This window comes from Solanum stenotomum, chromosome 9 (assembly GCF_019186545.1).
Source record: "Solanum stenotomum isolate F172 chromosome 9, ASM1918654v1, whole genome shotgun sequence".
Lineage (NCBI taxonomy): Eukaryota > Viridiplantae > Streptophyta > Magnoliopsida > Solanales > Solanaceae > Solanum > Solanum stenotomum.
Genome location: NC_064290.1, coordinates 2271119 through 2285116, shown reverse-complemented (window position 1 = coordinate 2285116; position 13998 = coordinate 2271119). Strand labels below are relative to the sequence as shown.

Below are 13998 nucleotides of genomic sequence, written 5' to 3'. Positions count from 1 at the left end.
ATTGTTAGTTGTTGACTCCATCACTTTTGGCACTTAAATGTATGGTCTCACATTTTCAACCTTACCAGTTGTTAGCTCTGTTGCCTTTGAAAACTACCCTAGCTACAGCTTAGGCCTCTTTGGCTCTGTTGGGAAGTTATCTTAGCCCATTCTTGTGGTGATACTATAACCTCCTCTACTATTAAGATGTGGTATACTTATCACTTTGGATGAATAACAACAGAGATCAGGGTTCAAATCTCACCAGCGACAAAAGAATGTTGGATGATATCTTTTCATTTTTCTTAGTTTTGGTGCGCGATGTTACCTCAATATCATATTGGCCATATTTATCCAATTATACAGTGGGATGAATTTGGAAGTAGGGTCCCTTGGAAGTATACCTTCTTATTTCAGATTTAGAAACTGATCAATTCCTTGAGATCTTAAAGTGATTCTTTCAGATCCTCATTGAAGGTATAGTGACACATATATTAGGATGGAGGAAATAGATGCATAATATAATTGATATGGTTGGGATATCCTTCTGATAAAAGTACAAGTAGTAATATAATGGAGAATCCTGTTTTGTCGTTTTCTTCACGATCCATTTTGGTGAGGAGAAGTGGAGAACTATGGAGGGAGTAGATGCATTATTTAAAATAGCTGGTTGGGACGCTATATTCAAAGCCTATCTCGTCTGTTGGATCTCTCTTTTTCTTTTCTTCCTTCTCTATCCGTCTTGAAGAGGAAAATGATCTAATTGGAGACGGTGTTAGATCCTAGGGGTCTTACATACAACCTAAAACCAAAGGAAATTTGTTGCATTTCATATTTTCATTTAAAGCCAAAGGAAATTTGCTGCATTTCATATTTTCATTTGAGTTATTGTTGACTTTTCAGTAGGATGAACCTGGAAAACCTAGTGAAATGAGGCTATGGACTAGTTATACCACTGATAGCTTATCCTGCAATTGGTTGTGGAGACCAGTACTTTAAGGATGCTTTGTAAATGAAGTGTTCCTTCCTCAAATGTCGATATCTCTATCGTGTTTGGACCTGATGCCATTACTTATTTGCTTTCTACTTCTGCAGGCCAAGTAGTGAAGTAGGATTAAAGTTTGATTCAAAAGTTTTGAGGTGTTCAACAGCAAAACCAGGTTGAATTTACTGGTCCATCTGCTTTCCTGGAACATGTGAACCCTCAACTCGTAACATAGCATAATAATCTTTTGCATATTGAAGATTCCAGTTTATCTTTTTCTGAATTTTGTCCTATCTATTCAAATTCAGTCGAGAATCAATGCTCAATTAGCTTTCCGGTGTGTGATCAGTGCAAAAGCATAGTTTGGTATTTTACATTTTAACTCTGAATTACCTCTTCTTTTCAATTCATTCTAGAGATGTAGGCTAATATTCTGCGATAAATGAAGTTTTTGCTAAAACCTTTAATCATATCAAGAAATCACATCAACAAAAAGATATTGCAATATTCTTGTAAATCTTTACATTTTCTACAATTTTACAATTTAACTAGCATCAATATTTTTTGTTCCCAATCCACGTTAGGTGGGTAAAGCTTTACCCATGTCCGTAACAAGTTTTCTTTCGAACTTTAATCTGTGCAGTTGTTACCTAGTCTCGAATTAGACAAGTCTTGACCTCATACAATAGAATCCTGCACTCTTCTATCACTTTACGTATGTATTCGACAAGTCTCGACCTCAGACAATATAATTCTGCACTTTTCTATCACTTTATACTCGGACAACAGAATCCTGCACTTTTCTATCACTTTATAATCAGGGTGATTTGCAGCTACTTCTCTCACATGAATTAATTAGCAACATCAAGGCCTCATTTGAGTCAGTTTGAAAATAACTTTTTTCAGGTTTCAATTTTTCACCAATGTTAGGGCGGCGTATATAGCCCACAATTCTGGTATCAGACTTGACGATGCTTTCATATTAAGTCAGCCGTAGAATCCACCTAAACACATTCCTTTGTCGTCGCACCCAATGCCTCTGAATTCTGCCACTAGGCATAAAAGTGTCATTTGTGTTGATTTTGACGTACCTGAAAGAGGAAAACACCAACTAACGAAGAAGGGAGAATTTTGTTGTTCGATTATTGATCGAAGGTAACAATGTCGAGTAATATTTTCTGTTGCGGGAATATAATGGGAATATGTTGTACATTAAAACTAGACATGAACATCGCCATGGTTATTAGGTTTGGCGCTACTTACTACTAGCATGAACAGTGTTATAGTGCTAGTACAATGTTATGGTTATTAGGTTTGGTGTTACTTACTACTAAGATTTATTTTGAATGAAAATATGGAATAAAACTGCAAGTACTTCAAGTATTATATAGAGTATTAATCCAAATCCTAAATGGTTTAGGAATAAACAAATTAAAGTGAAATCGTCTAAATAATTTTTGGAAGATTTAACTACAATACAAGGGTACTAGCAACCAATTTTTGAAATAAATAATCATAACCCTAAAAGGTTTAGGGTTCATGATTTACAAAATATGAAAATAATTGATTTTTTAGTTGACTAGTTTGGGTTCATGATTTACAAAATATGAAAATAATTGATTTTTAGTTGACTAGTTTTGGTTACGTGCATTGTGTTAGTACGTATATTCCTATTAGTTGGTATCAAAATTTTCTATATAATTTCAACTGATAAGTTAGATGATAAAAATAGATATTAAAGTATATCGAAAAATACAAGTTTCTAAGGATAATGAATATTGATCTTATATTTTAATCCCACACTTGCATTCAAAATGGATTTAATATTATATTTGCAAAGTTCAAATATAAATTAAGTAGTTTTGATACTATATAATAGTTACTTTATATTTTAAATATGCATACATGTTACTTTATGATGTAAAAGAATACAATATTTCTTTAAAAATATGTTTTTTTAGAACATTCCACACAATTTTAATATTAGATTTGAGATATATTTGTCTACATACAATAATTTGCATGTAAATGCTTCCTTGTCCACCTGAAAAGGACAATGCAAAATTAAAAAAAAAACTCCTAATTGTGTTTAAATACAAATCAATTTAATTAGTATTGTATGTGGTATTAAGTGGTTATTTGGCCTTTTGTCTTAGAGATATTGCTATGTGGAGTTTACTTCAGTATTTATGGTGTGAGGATTTTTTTAAGTCATTAAGGCAATAAATATTTATAAAAATGGTGACAAAAATGCAAAAATATGATATTATGATTGATTGTAATGTAACTTTTCATTTAGGGTCTTTTCACTTGTAATATGATACATGGTTTTTTATTTAATGATTAATTAAATGATTTATAATATTATAAGTTAGTGTAGGGGCAAAATGGTAATCCAATTTTGCATTTTAAAGCTTCCTACTTTTTATAATACTAATATATGAACACGTGCTTTGCACGTGAATTCCATGTATTTATTCAAACTTTTTCATTGAGATGGAGGGAGTATATAATAGTTAAATATATTGGTTTTAAAATAAAGAAATTAAAACACATATCAATTCTCTCTTTACATATAAAGTAGAAAAAATTGCTAAAAGTATAACAAGAATATTAATTGAATGCTAAAATTAAAATATTACATGTCGGAATGATAATATATGTGTCTAAACTTTCATATACAATGCTACATAAACATTATGTATTACAATAAATTTGTGTTGAACTTTGTTTAGTGATGTTGATGTTACTGGCTAATCGAACTCTAGACGCTAATAACTCTAGGTACTTCCCATCCTCTCAAATTGTTGCTTTCTCTTCAAGAACAAAAAAAAGATGAAATTAATTAATAAATTAAAATTATGCAAGAGCCTATAAAAATGATGAGTAAGAATTCAAGAATCTTTTCTTGCCTTTTTATAGCTATTTTTCAATTTGCATTCCTTGAACCTTTTCTTTCATGTATTTATTTCTTCTAATTAATTAGTCTACATTTAATTATACAATACAACTCTTCCTATTCTCCAAACTATTTAGCAATGAATAGCGAACACTTAAATTTGATTAATGGGTAAATTATTAAGGGCTACATTTAAGTTGGACTTTTGAATATCTGCGGATTCACACGTCTCATGTAAATTTAAATTCAATTACTACTATTTCAATTAGATTAGGTATTTTATTTTAATTAAATATAAGAGAAAAAAATGTAATCTAACTATAAACACTCATTTTATTTCTCTCTATCTTTATTCATGTGGATACATTCACCTCAAACTAATATTCTACTTTAAATAGAAAAAACACAAAACAATATATACAAAGATGAGAAAATTGTATATAATAGCAAACTATTAATTCAAATTAAATGCTATAAATATAGTTTGATTTAATTGTACCTCATAGCAAATTATTGCTATTTCACCTCTCTCCTGGTGAATCTCGCTCGCCACTCTCGTTCTCTCCCTCGCCTCTCTCGTTTTTTATACAAACGGAAGTGTATAAAGTGCGTTTGTGTTTGTATAAAGCGAGAGAAAATTGTATATATACATATATTTTCGTTCCCCTCTCTCCCCTCTCTCCCCTCTCCCAGATCTCGCTCGCCACTCTCCCATATCTCGCTCTCTCACTCGCCTCTCTCACTTTATACAAAAAACGCAAATTGTATAAAATGTGTTTGTGTTTGTATAAAGCGAGAGAAAATTGTATATATACATATATTTTCGTTCCCCTCTCCCAGATCTCGCTCGCCACTCTCCCATATCTCGCTCGCTCACTCGCCTCTCTCACTTTATACAATTGATCTTTTTGTATATGTATACCAAAGCAAATTATACAATTGTTTTTTTGTGTATGTATAGCGAATTATACATATATATGTTTGCTATGGAGCACAATTATGCAAACTTTGCTATAACATACAAATATGAATTTTGTGTTTGCTATATGTGAAAGTTGCTCTACAAAGATACATATTCCAAGCCATAATAAATGTCATTGTTTTTTATTATGGATACATTCACCTCAGTTCTCACCCCATGAATTTTCGTAACATTTCATTAATTTGATTGGAAACATAATAAGGATCATTATCTTTTAGTTGAAATATGAATGCTAAAGAGTGCCCTCTCTTTTTTTGTGTGGATAATTTAGTGATTTTTTATTTATGTATATTAATTTTGAAGAGATAATACATTTTTACTATTACTCCATCCGTCCCTAATTACTTGTCCATTTTTCTTTTTTTAGTTGTCCCTAATTACTTGTCCATTTTGACAAATCAAGAAAGGACAATTTTTTTTTACCTATTTTACACTCAATTAATTACTTTGAAAAAGGTAGAACTTTTTGAAAATCTTAACTTTTTAATTCATTCATTTCATCATTAATAGGTAATGGTGGAGCCACCTTATCATTAGGGGGTTCATCTGAACCCCCTTCTGCGGAAAATTATATCATATTTATATGGTTAAAATAATTTTTTAGGTATATATAGTAGATGTCGAACCCACTTCGGCTACTTCGTGTGTCTATTTTTTCAGATTTTGAACCCCCTTATTGAAAATTCTGACTCTGCCACTATTAATAGGGATAAAATGATAAACTCACTATATCAATAATTGTTTCTTAATAGGTGTGCCAATTACAAGTAATTAGGGACAAAGGGAGTATTTAATTAGATTAGATGTTGTATTTATTACATTTTGATTAAGTATAAGGGTAAAATTATAATCTACCTTTGAAGATAGGTGCTTCCCACTTTTAGTAATATATGAAATGTGATAAATTACATTGAATTTGAAGAATAAATACAAGCTCAAATTAATGAATGATGAGTCTATTCAACCTAAATTATTAATTGCAAGGTACATCATATATATATATATATATATATATATATATGTTGCTATCAACTGAATTTCAAAAGTAAATTACTCTAACGACTTTAAATATGCAATTCTTATAATATACATAGAATGTTCAATTTATTAAAAATTTTATTTAATATGTCATAATACATAATTTAAATGTTGACGTCATGGTTGTAAATATTTCATGTCTTAAAGTTTTTGCCTTCTTTTTAAGAAACAACAACCTCCACCTTCTTACAGTTGCATATATATTAAGAAGTTGCCGTCAAAGGAGAGTAATATTTTGTAAAAGTTGTACATAAATTCAATCAGCATATGTCGTTCTTATTATGGATAGTAAATCATTATCTATTTCATGGTGTACACCTATAAAAAATAAATGAATTATTATTTGTTAGAGAAATAATAATTGTTAAAAGATTTGATTATCATAATTACATGTAAATGTACCCTTTGTTTCCTTTGCTTGACTCAAAATTACTAATTTTGTCGTCTGTACATTTGGTATTTTACTGTCTAAATAGCTCGTCTTTTTTCTAGATTTGAAAATGAAAAGCATTGTGGTTTCTATTTCATGATATCAAAAAGAATAAAGAATATATTGCATACACAAATAATTACACTTTCCTCTGATATCTCAGAGCAAAATTAAAGAATAGAAAAGTGAAACAAGCATAATTTTACATTCATATACTATATCCTTAGAACCTTGAACGCTTGCATTCAGGAGAAAAGCCTTGAGAGAACCTATTAGCATCCGCACAGTAATTGTAGATCATGTACTTCTGCTGAACCCATCGTACCCTATTTCTGCCATTAGCGTTCAGTTGTTGAGTTTGCCATGTCTGATCATTGTTTACTGACTCAGTCTTAGAACCTCCACAAGACGAAGTAGACGTAGCAGCTGACCAAACACAAGCATTTGTATTGAAATTCCTGTAAGAAGCTGTAAACGGAGCCATTGACCAATCCGTCTTCACCCGTCCTCCTTGTGTAGCCCAGTCATCAGCATTCCATAAACTCGCGTAAACTCTCATAGCTTGATTCTTTGGGAATGCAACACCAAGTGCTTCGTGGTTGTTGAACACTCTTATTGGGATATTATCCACCAAAAATCTGAACAATTAGAAAAAAACAAAATGTCAGACATGAATACTAACACTAAGTAACTATTTGTAATTGTTTTGTAACGTACATGATGCGTTGAGAGTTCCAAACAATAGAGTAAGTGTGGAACGACGAAGTTGGATCAAACCAGAGGCGGAATTGTTGTTCTTTATTGCCTTTTCCTTGAGAGTAAACGTTGGTGTGAACCGTGTAAGGTTGTCCTGATGAATTTCCTAGAAACTCGAAATCAATTTCATCGTGCCCTGCTCCTTGAGAAGACAACTGCAAATTACACCAAAAAAACACTTGAGTGGACATGTTTTTTTTGTTAATTAGTTAGAGTAAGAATACAAAAAGTGTGTTATTACTTACGTAGAATGTGGTGACAGTGCCAGCAGAATTTCCAGGTACGAGTTTGAGCTGCATATCAAACCTTCCAAATAAATATTCATTCTTAGACTGAAATCCCGAACCTGAAATTTTGTCAAGGGACAAGGCGAGAAGGCGCCCTCCATCTTGTATCTGAGCGCGCTGGTCACCAAACGTGACCGTCGCATCTTGGTAGAAATTATCAGCCCAAACAGGGGATAGTAAGACAAGCACAAGCACAGATAGCTGCAGCAACATTATAGAAAATTAGAGTAGTGATTTAAAGGGATAAATTAGAGATTGTTATTGTAAATGTGTGTGTTTTGAGATTGAGACACAAAGGAAGATATTATATATATAGTAGAATTTGATAAAGGGATGAGGAAGGATCGAAGAAGGGAAATAAAATGAAGAAAATAGCTGTGAATTTGAAAAGATTGAAATGTAACGCGTTTGTTTGGAAGTATAGTGGGTGGGGTTGGTTGAGAGTGAATCACCAATTATTATCCAAAATTCAAAAAGGGAAAGATTGACAATTGACATAAACACAGCTATTCTATTTCTATATATCTAACGCGCTAATGCCTAATTGTTTTTGCCTTTTGTTCTTTGTTTAGATCGTGATGTTCGTGCTCTAATTTTAGGTGCGCCGCATATAATTTGAACTATTCAGACATTTTAGGTAGATGCGTAAAATAGACGGATCAACAATCTACTTAAAAGTTATTTGGGTTGTTGAAATAGTCTATAACCAGGTCATAATCTAAATCATCCAATTTTTGTTAAGTTTTATATTGTCTTCTTAAATTAATTTGTTTGAGTACCTAAAAAGAATTCGTTATATTATCTATGATAAAATCAATTTTATCGTTTTCAGAATTGACCACATATTGTCGGTGATATGGGTCTTCCTTTATTATCTTTTTCCCGCTTTCGGTGTACACAAAAAAAAATAATAAAGATGTAGTGTTAAATTACTTGTTGGTTCATGCAATTTGGGTTTTTTTTTTTTGGTAATAATACCAATATATCATTGCCTGCCATGATATTCGAGTTGATTTGGCATAGAAATATCAAATATATTACATTTAAAGTTAGATTCGAGTAATGATTCCTCAATTTATAATGTTGAATAAATTTGTGTTTATCCTAAAAGTGGTACAGTTGAATTTATATGAGGTTAAAAATTACACGTCTTAATAATGTTGAATAAATTTGTGTTTATCCTAAAAGTGGTACAGTTGAATTTATGAGGTTAAAAATTACACGTCTTAAGCTAACTCTTTTTAGGTTTATTTGCTAACAGTTTGAATATTCAATTAGTTATTAAAAGAAATATTTATAACTAAAAAAGTGTGGTAAAGAGCAAAGGCAAGAATCTAGGTGTCTTTATGTGTTTGCAAGTGAGTTCCGAGAGCTAAAGCTGGGGGGTGGTGTTGAATTGTCCCCGCATCGATGAGTGTGCGTCAATTTTATCTTCTTATATGCAAAAAGCTTTGGGCTAATTATTTCATAACTAAGGGATAATTGTAATTAGGCATGAATAATCATCCTGTTTTACTTGTCTAAATTTGCTAATTTACTTTGTCCAAAACAGGATGCTAACATGTCTTCATACTAGAAGCAAAATTGTCACTTTTCATTCAGGAACACAGAGATATAGTTTCAACAATAATGTTACAACATCTCAAAGGGATCCATAAAGTTACATATGATCAAGTGACACAATACTAATTTCCAGTTTACCTAGTAATGGATTCCCGTCTTTCCAAATTTAAGCATTGATCCCGCGATTAATCTGTGTATCCATGTATGCTATCCGGCTGTAGAAATCTTCTCAAATGTCTCTTACCTTTCAATAGTTTAGTTGTATTCATTCTTTACATCATTATACACCAAAATTGTATCAAAATGACCTGCTACAATGTAAGCTTCCTCAACCTGAAAACAGAACACCAAATATGGGAATTAATTTTAGCTGACACTTCACTTTCATTATCAAATTTGAAGTTAACAAGTTGTATAGCATTCTGTTGCTAATTCCCTTCTTCCCACATTACCACTCGATCATCATGGATAAAATGTCATTTTCCAAACCATTCCCACATTACCACTCGATCATCATGGATGCACCAGAGAGGAGGTTTTTGCTTCCTCCTTCCTCTTTTTATAGTTTGACAAATTGAAATTTGGTCTAGACTTTAAAAAACCATTCATTTCAGCCAACAGAAATATTGACACAATAACTACATGTTTGTCTAAGAGCTTGAAGCTAAAATTTACCTTGTTTCAAGCTTTAAGAAGAAAGAATAGCAAAATTTAGTAATGCACTTCACCCTTGGATTTGAACCATTAATCACAAACAAAAGAGAGTGGTGTTTACCTATCTCCTAATACTGTTTTCAATAGTCTATTCCACGAACTTATAAACTTAGCAGCTGGCTGTAGACTTAGCCCCTTCATTGTCTTCTCAAATGTAGGGCTCATTTCCTGTACTAGCTTGATAGATTCTGATAGGCGATTAAGTAGGTTTACCAGAGCAATCACTTCATTTCTTTGTAACTGCAGCTGTAAAACATAAAAGTAGAGAGAGACTAAGAAACATAGTTGGCTGTGAATAACATGTATTTGTTCCAGAGAGAGAGGTCAGCAAATGAAAAAAGAATAAAGAAAACTCACATGTTGATCATGACGATATTCACCATCAACTGAGAAGAGAATCTTCAATGCAGTTCCAAGACCAAGAACCTGGAGCTTTCCCCACAATCGACATTTCTCACATCCTACACAATCCATGAGAGCACTGCAACATGAAAAGTGAATAACAAATTGTTCAGTCATATGGTAAAGTACATAGCAACAACTACTTTTGAACAGCATACACAAATTTTTTGGCTCTTTCTGTGGTCTTAACAACAATACAAGCTCACTAAAAGAACATCTTCCCAATTCTTTCCAGAGTTAATATATGCGTACATTTGAATACATAGACTAAATGTACTGATGCAGTCGACTCAAAATAGAGTCCAAAGGGGATTAGTGCAGCATGTATAAGCAACATAATATCCTTTAGGCCTTTCTTTTCTGAATTTACGAAATTAAATTGAGAACAGTTCAATTGAAACCTAATATTCCTGAATTGCTTTTGAATCTGCTGCTTTAGCTCAGGTCCACTTTGGCCTTTCCACAGTTTAGCTTCGTCAAATGGAACTGGACATGCAGCCTGCAGTTTGGGGTTGTATAGTAGCTGTCGAATAAGGGACTGTGCTTTAAGGTCTTCCTCAGGATTACCAGTATCATACTCAGCTTGCTCCAAGTAATCTTTTGCCTGTATAGCACATCAAGAAGGGAGAAGCCCAATGAATAAATCTATACAATGTTACCATTCTAGGAGTTACCAAAATATAGCGAGTTCTCACTTTTGTTACAGCTCGGAGAACAAAGAGGAAAGTAAAATACAAGTTTCGGACACGTTCAGGATATTGTAGAACACGATCATACATCAAATCTGGATTTGTACCCCACTGAAAATTGCAGCAAAATAGTCAAGTTAGCGGTTAAAGTGCTCCGAAAAAAGAATAGTGCACACTTCATAATGAATTATTTTGTGGATGTAACAGGTTCGCTCTGCTGTTGTAAACATAAATGCAAGTGTCGTTTATCCATTTTCTGGCAAACCATAATAGAAACATGCTACATATTAAATGCAAACTAACCTGGTTTTTAGTTTCATCAAGCAGGTAATCAGCAGCTATGTGTATTGAGATTGAGGAGTGGAGACCAGATATTAGTTTGTATAAAACCTTTTTCTCCTGGCAAATCTCTCCAGATGCATCTGCCCATAAAATTGTAACTTCTGTGTTCAATTCACAATGATAATGTGTATAATAGTTGACAAAGACAAAACTGCACCACAAGGGGAAGTAATTTGCATGAGTAGCAGACTAACAATTTGAAAGGTTAGCTTAAGAAGGTGTTTGCACATTTCAAAGCTCTCCCCTCTGAATGTAATTTTAAGAATACGACTCATAAGAAAATTGGGAAAACAAATGGTTTCAACCAATTGAAAGGATCATTGACTCACATTTTGGACAATTCTCTGAGTATATAGCATCCCATATTCGCCTGGCCGAGGGACCAGTGTAACCAGTGTAACGCTCCGGGTTCAGCAAGAGATTGACATATGTCATCTCCCCTGGCATGAAGACGTTCAACAATTTAGTAATCAAAATAGAAACCTTCAAGAAGTAATGAAATCACACACGGCATTATATAAGTTTCAAACTCCCAATGCAATACAAACGTTGAGTTCAAAAACTTCAATATAATGCAAATTGATAAATCCAAACTTCGATTTGCTTCATCTTATGCTGATCACGCAATTGTTCATAGGTGAAGTCACAAACAAAAAGTCTGGAAAGAATCGAAAGATACACCAAGACCCCAAAAATGTAGAAAGGAAAACCTTCCACTGTGTATTGACAAAGATAGATCAATTACCATTATCTGTCTCATCATCAACTGTCCAAGGGTTATCTACCTCTATCCATCCCCTGAAAACCTTAGAGTCGAGAGTGCGATCCACAGCTGCCTCTGGTTTTCCCTCTTGGCATTTCAGATCATCAGCAGCAAGGCCAAGTGGTGGTCTCCTAAAAGATTCGGGGAACTCATTTTCTGGACATTCGCATACACTGCAATCTCGTAACTTACACATACCATCATCAGGCCAAAAAGGGCAGTCACACCACAGTTTAACCTGCAGCCATTAGATATACATCAAGCTGTCAAATCACCTTTTTCAAAATTTTGAAGGTGGTAGGCATGATTTACCTTAGTTTTGGGCTTATTATAAAAATAAAATGTGAGCAGCCTTTTCCTTAGGCTTCTTTTAGATGTCCAGCAAGTTCAGAAGTCACTTTCTTGCATAAACAGGTTTGGAAAGAAAAGGCAAGACTTAAAAGGAGAAGAAACCATTTTCCTTCAATCTTCCTACATTTGTTTGCACAGTAGGGTAAGTTTTAAATTGCTTTGCCCACAACTTACCTGATAACCAAATGCCGCAACATTCAACAGCACTAACTTTGTCACACTATCCTTTTCCTCTCTTGGCAACCAAATCAACCTTAGACAGGAAACTCAAGGAAAATTCTTAAAACCGTCTATTCAGATGAAAATATAATCATCAATTTCCTACCAAAGATTTCTTTGAAGTAAGTATACATTAATCAATTCTACTTAAAACTTTTAAACAAGCGAGAAAAATATGGTGCTAATATTTATTGAAGAAGTGATAATATAGAAGCCACTATCCTCATATAGGTTAGATTTTGCACCATACCTTAAAGTATCTAAAAAAGGGAGTTGTAACAAGCCCTTGGAGTAAAGGATGCAGCACAGCCCCATTAATAGTGTCAACTGTTTCATAATCACAACAACAGTCTTCAACTATCCCAGTATATTTTCTAGAGTCCTGCATTAAGGTCAAGAAGCAAACAGTCAGTGAGAATTGCATAATTCAAATAGCTAGAAGCATACACAATCTTTTAAAATTCCAGTAGGCATGTGATTCCTAAAAGAAAATTTCGCAGGCAACTTAGCTAATATCCAAATTCTTGTCGATATAAATTCAGGGAAGATACTCATGAGCAGCCGAGTGTCTTCTCAATTACCAATAACTAAACCAAAATTATGAATTAAACACGTTTAGATACAAGCTAACATCTCCATGGTAGACCCATACCAGTTTGGTACAAAAGGAATCAAGCTTTAACTACCCACCATCAACAACAACAACATACCCAATGTAATCCCACAAGTGGGGCCTCGGAGAGGTACAATGTACGCAGACCTTACCCCACCTTTTTGTGGGGTAGAGAAATTGTTTCCTATAGACCCTCGCCTCAAAAGAAGCGTACTCAAACCATGATCAAAAGGAGCTTTATCCACCCACCAAAACAAAACAATATAGTGATCAGCTCACTTTGTGTTGAAAAGCTCAATTCTATCATTAAAATGCTCATTTTCAACAAGGATTACAAATGCCATAGTTTACAACATGGGCAATTGATATTTCCAGTTTTAACAACTCGTACAAACTCAAAACTTATTTCAACATCAGAAAATCCCACAATTAACCATTTGATTTATAGTTTCACAATTCATAAGATTCACCATTCTACTAGGAATTTAAGCAAGTACTGATCAACAAGCTTCAATAAAAATCTTCACATTTCTCTAATCACACAAAAACTAAACAAGAATAAGATAAATAAACCCTAATTTTAAAAAATAAAATTAGGAATTGAGCAAAAAAAAAAAAAAAACCTGAAAACAAGGACACGATTTTCCCTTCTGTGTATACAAAAAAGTCGCACCAAATGCTATCATCAACACCAAAATCGCCCCAATTGCTGATCGACCCAATTTTCTTCCACTTCTCCTCTTCTCATTCTCTGTCTTCTTCAGCTCGTTAACTTTAGTTTCTTCCACCATCACAACAATTCTTCCACAAAACCCCTAAAATCTTTGACCCAAAAAAATCAAAAATACTAATTAAACTTTTATTTGTTGAATTATGAAACGAATTTGAGTGTCAACTACTGTTAATTAGCAGAATCGAAGCCGTTATATTTGAAGAACCGATGAATTTTTGGGATTTAATTTCCTTTTTTTGGGTCTAATTTCTGA

The 13998-nt window shown here is 33.1% G+C and overlaps 2 protein-coding genes across 2 annotated transcripts; both read right to left on the bottom strand.

The window, feature by feature from the left end:
• Positions 1-6415: 6415 nt before the first annotated feature.
• Positions 6416-7649, bottom strand: LOC125877753 (xyloglucan endotransglucosylase protein 7-like). Its single transcript, XM_049558992.1, has 3 exons — positions 7315-7649; positions 7031-7224; positions 6416-6951 (listed from the first exon to the last, which is right to left on the bottom strand). Exons 1-3 carry the CDS (start codon positions 7567-7569, stop codon positions 6537-6539), a joined length of 864 nt encoding a protein of 287 aa, XP_049414949.1. The 5' UTR covers positions 7570-7649; the 3' UTR covers positions 6416-6536.
• A 1283-nt stretch (positions 7650-8932) lies between these two features.
• LOC125877749 (endoplasmic reticulum oxidoreductin-1-like) lies at positions 8933-13998 on the bottom strand. The gene is made up of 10 exons (XM_049558982.1): positions 13636-13998; positions 12650-12781; positions 11812-12067; positions 11396-11506; positions 11028-11146; positions 10731-10835; positions 10437-10639; positions 9991-10114; positions 9695-9879; positions 8933-9252 (listed from the first exon to the last, which is right to left on the bottom strand). Exons 1-10 carry the CDS (start codon positions 13801-13803, stop codon positions 9231-9233), a joined length of 1425 nt encoding a protein of 474 aa, XP_049414939.1. The 5' UTR covers positions 13804-13998; the 3' UTR covers positions 8933-9230.